At 39.1% G+C, this 2834-nt stretch overlaps 1 protein-coding gene across 1 annotated transcript in view; it reads left to right on the top strand.

Moving 5' to 3' along the window:
• LOC104945069 (adenylate cyclase type 5-like) overlaps window positions 1-2026 on the top strand; it is a gene marked incomplete at its 3' end in the record, with an annotated part of 3284 nt that extends 1258 nt beyond the window's left edge. Inside the window, exons 3-5 of the mRNA XM_010770696.1 lie at window positions 1018-1145; window positions 1633-1791; window positions 1885-2026. Coding sequence (XP_010768998.1) covers window positions 1018-1145; window positions 1633-1791; window positions 1885-2026 — 429 coding nt within the window. The remainder of the gene's footprint in view (window positions 1-1017; window positions 1146-1632; window positions 1792-1884) is intronic.
• Window positions 2027-2834: the final 808 nt, after the last annotated feature.

Genomic DNA, 2834 nt, shown 5'->3' with positions numbered 1-2834 from the left:
ACACACACGACACACACACACACACACACACACACACACACACACACACACACACACACACACACACACACACACACACACACACACACACACACACACACACACACACACACACACACACGCCGACGCCGCTGTGAGGTCTTTAAGCTCTAAGGCTAATTTGTGAAATCAATGCTGAGATGCAACTCTTGTAGAAATTCTGCTTTCCATGTATTTGTGTTTTATTGTTAGGTGCAAATATGTAATCATGATTAACCCCACATGCAGTTATTTAATTGTCTTTAATTATGTATTTGTTGAATTTCCGTCCCTTATTTGTTTATCTGAAAAGTACAAAAAGAGATATATCAAATAGCGTTATATTATATTCTGTATATCCCTCCTAAAACCATCCCAAATAAAATAAAAAACATAATAATAATAATAATAACGAAACAATTGTAGTCATTGAGAAAAATATTAAAATAAAAGCCATATATTTAGCTATAGTTGTAATGTAGTATCAATCAAGCCACATCTCTCAGTTAAATTATAATAATACTGCTAATACTAACAATAATAATACATTTTATTCAGAGTGCTTATCAAGTTAGAAAAAAATAAAAATAAATGTAATATAAAAAAATACATTTGTCTCTCCGCCTCCTCCTACAACAGCAAGTATTACAGGATGGATGAATGATGTGTAATATATTCAATATAAAGTAATTGTGTAAACCTCCCCTGTAGTGAATAAGCCAAGTCAATCTTCCAGTTTGTGTGTACAGACGGAGAGATCGAAATACAGTTTCCCACAATCCCGAATACAAAAATATAAATATATATAAACGTATGTATACAAATATGTAAATACCTATTTATACATATGCACACACATTGAGACATAAATAAAAGCACAACAATCAATATATAGAAAATAACAGTCACTTCAATATCACTTCAATATCTTTGGGAAATGAACATTAGTGCATGATAAGTGGTTGTTCTCATCACCTGTGGTCCTCTCTCTCCCCTCAGGAGAACCACTGTCTGCGGATAAAGATCCTGGGCGATTGTTATTACTGCGTCTCCGGGCTCCCAGAGGCGCGAGCCGACCACGCCAGCTGCTGCGTGGAGATGGGGATGGACATGATCGAGGCCATCTCGTAAGTTACCCGGGGTTAAAGGGGCACTGCAATTAAAACGCCTAATTAGGTCAAATGGTGGGCAAGTTTATTTATACAGCAAGTGCTTTACAAAAATGAAAGACATTACGAGCATTAAGAAACATATTATATATATATATATATTATGAATAACAAAGGTACAAAGTTACAGTGCAGCGTGAGATGTGAATAGTTCAATTGAAAGCAGCGGCAAATAGAAAAGTCTTCAGCCTGGATTTAAAAGTAGTCAGAGTTGCAGCGGACCCGCAGGTTTCTGGGAGTTTGTTCCGGATGTTCGGAGCATAATAACTGAACGCTGCTTCTCCATACATGTAGTAATGGAAAATCTTGTCTCGAATCTGCTCCATTATATAGACTTCTTAGTATTTTTGTATTTGATTCGATATGTTGCATTGTTGGAGGAGCTCCACTAACCACTACTGCTGACGTTATTCATTCATCCATTGTCTCTGATGTGTTTCCTCAGGCTGGTACGTGAGGTCACCGGGGTGAACGTGAACATGCGAGTGGGCATCCACAGCGGCAGGGTGCATTGTGGGGTGCTGGGACTCAGGAAGTGGCAGTTTGACGTCTGGTCCAATGACGTCACGTTAGCCAATCACATGGAGGCCGGGGGCCAAGCTGGGTATGAGTGTGCAACTTTAAAAGGACTACAAACCTGTGGAAACCTGTGAAGAAATGTACATTTACAGAGGTGTTTATGTGTCTTTTTTTTCAGACGAATCCATATCACCAAGTCCACTTTGAATTATCTGAATGGAGACTACGATGTGGAGGAAGGATCAGGGGGAGACAGGAACGCCTACCTGAAGAAGAACAACATAGAAACCTTCCTCATTGTGGGCTGCAGTCAGAAAAGGGTACGCTACTCAATATTGTCTGAAATTTAAAATGTGTGCTGATTTGTAGTTGTTTTTATACAAAGCACATGATGTTTAATAACTTGGCTTGTCATTTGAGTCAGTCATTTTTAACCATTAAAATCATTGGATGATTAAAACAAGATAGAAACTTCTAAATGTGTACGACATCTCTAATTAAGCTGTTTTAATCTGAAACTGAGGGCTGACGGTACATGACCCTCTCTGTAGGGGTTGAATTAGTCTGAAGCAAAGTACGTGACATCTTCTATTAGCCTACTCAGCAAAGTTGATTACTCCATTCTGATTGGTCAATTTGGACATTCCGTCACGTTGTTAATTCTCGCTAACAGACCGCTGCTAAGGACGATCAAGGGACTATTTGCAGTCATATCAATCTGCAGAAAGTCCAGTCGATTTAACGTCAGCTGTGGACAACAAACAAAAAATGCACTTTTTTATTTGTTGGGAGCACGAAACTTTAGATTGATGATGGCCCCAGTAAAGAAAAGAAAAACAGAGCAAGAGAAGAGAGCAAAAAGGTTAATAGACAGAGCATTACACTTCGGAGAAATCCACAGAAGAAGACAAACAGGAAGTAAACACTAACGGGAACAGCAGAAGGACACAGACAGGAAGTAAACAGTAAAGGGAACAGCAGAAGGAGACAGACAGGAAGTAAACACTAACGGGAACAGCAGAAGGAGACAGACAGGAATTAAACAGTAAAGGGACAGCAGAAGGAGACAGACAGGATAACACTAACGGGAAAGCAGAAGGAGACGGACAGGAATAAACATTAAAGGGA

Source organism: Notothenia coriiceps, unplaced genomic scaffold (assembly GCF_000735185.1).
Source record: "Notothenia coriiceps isolate Sejong01 unplaced genomic scaffold, NC01 NC01_scaffold00009030, whole genome shotgun sequence".
In the NCBI taxonomy this organism is placed as follows: domain Eukaryota; kingdom Metazoa; phylum Chordata; class Actinopteri; order Perciformes; family Nototheniidae; genus Notothenia; species Notothenia coriiceps.
Note: the sequence above shows the minus strand (reverse complement) of the source record. Positions and strands in the feature narration are given on the sequence as shown.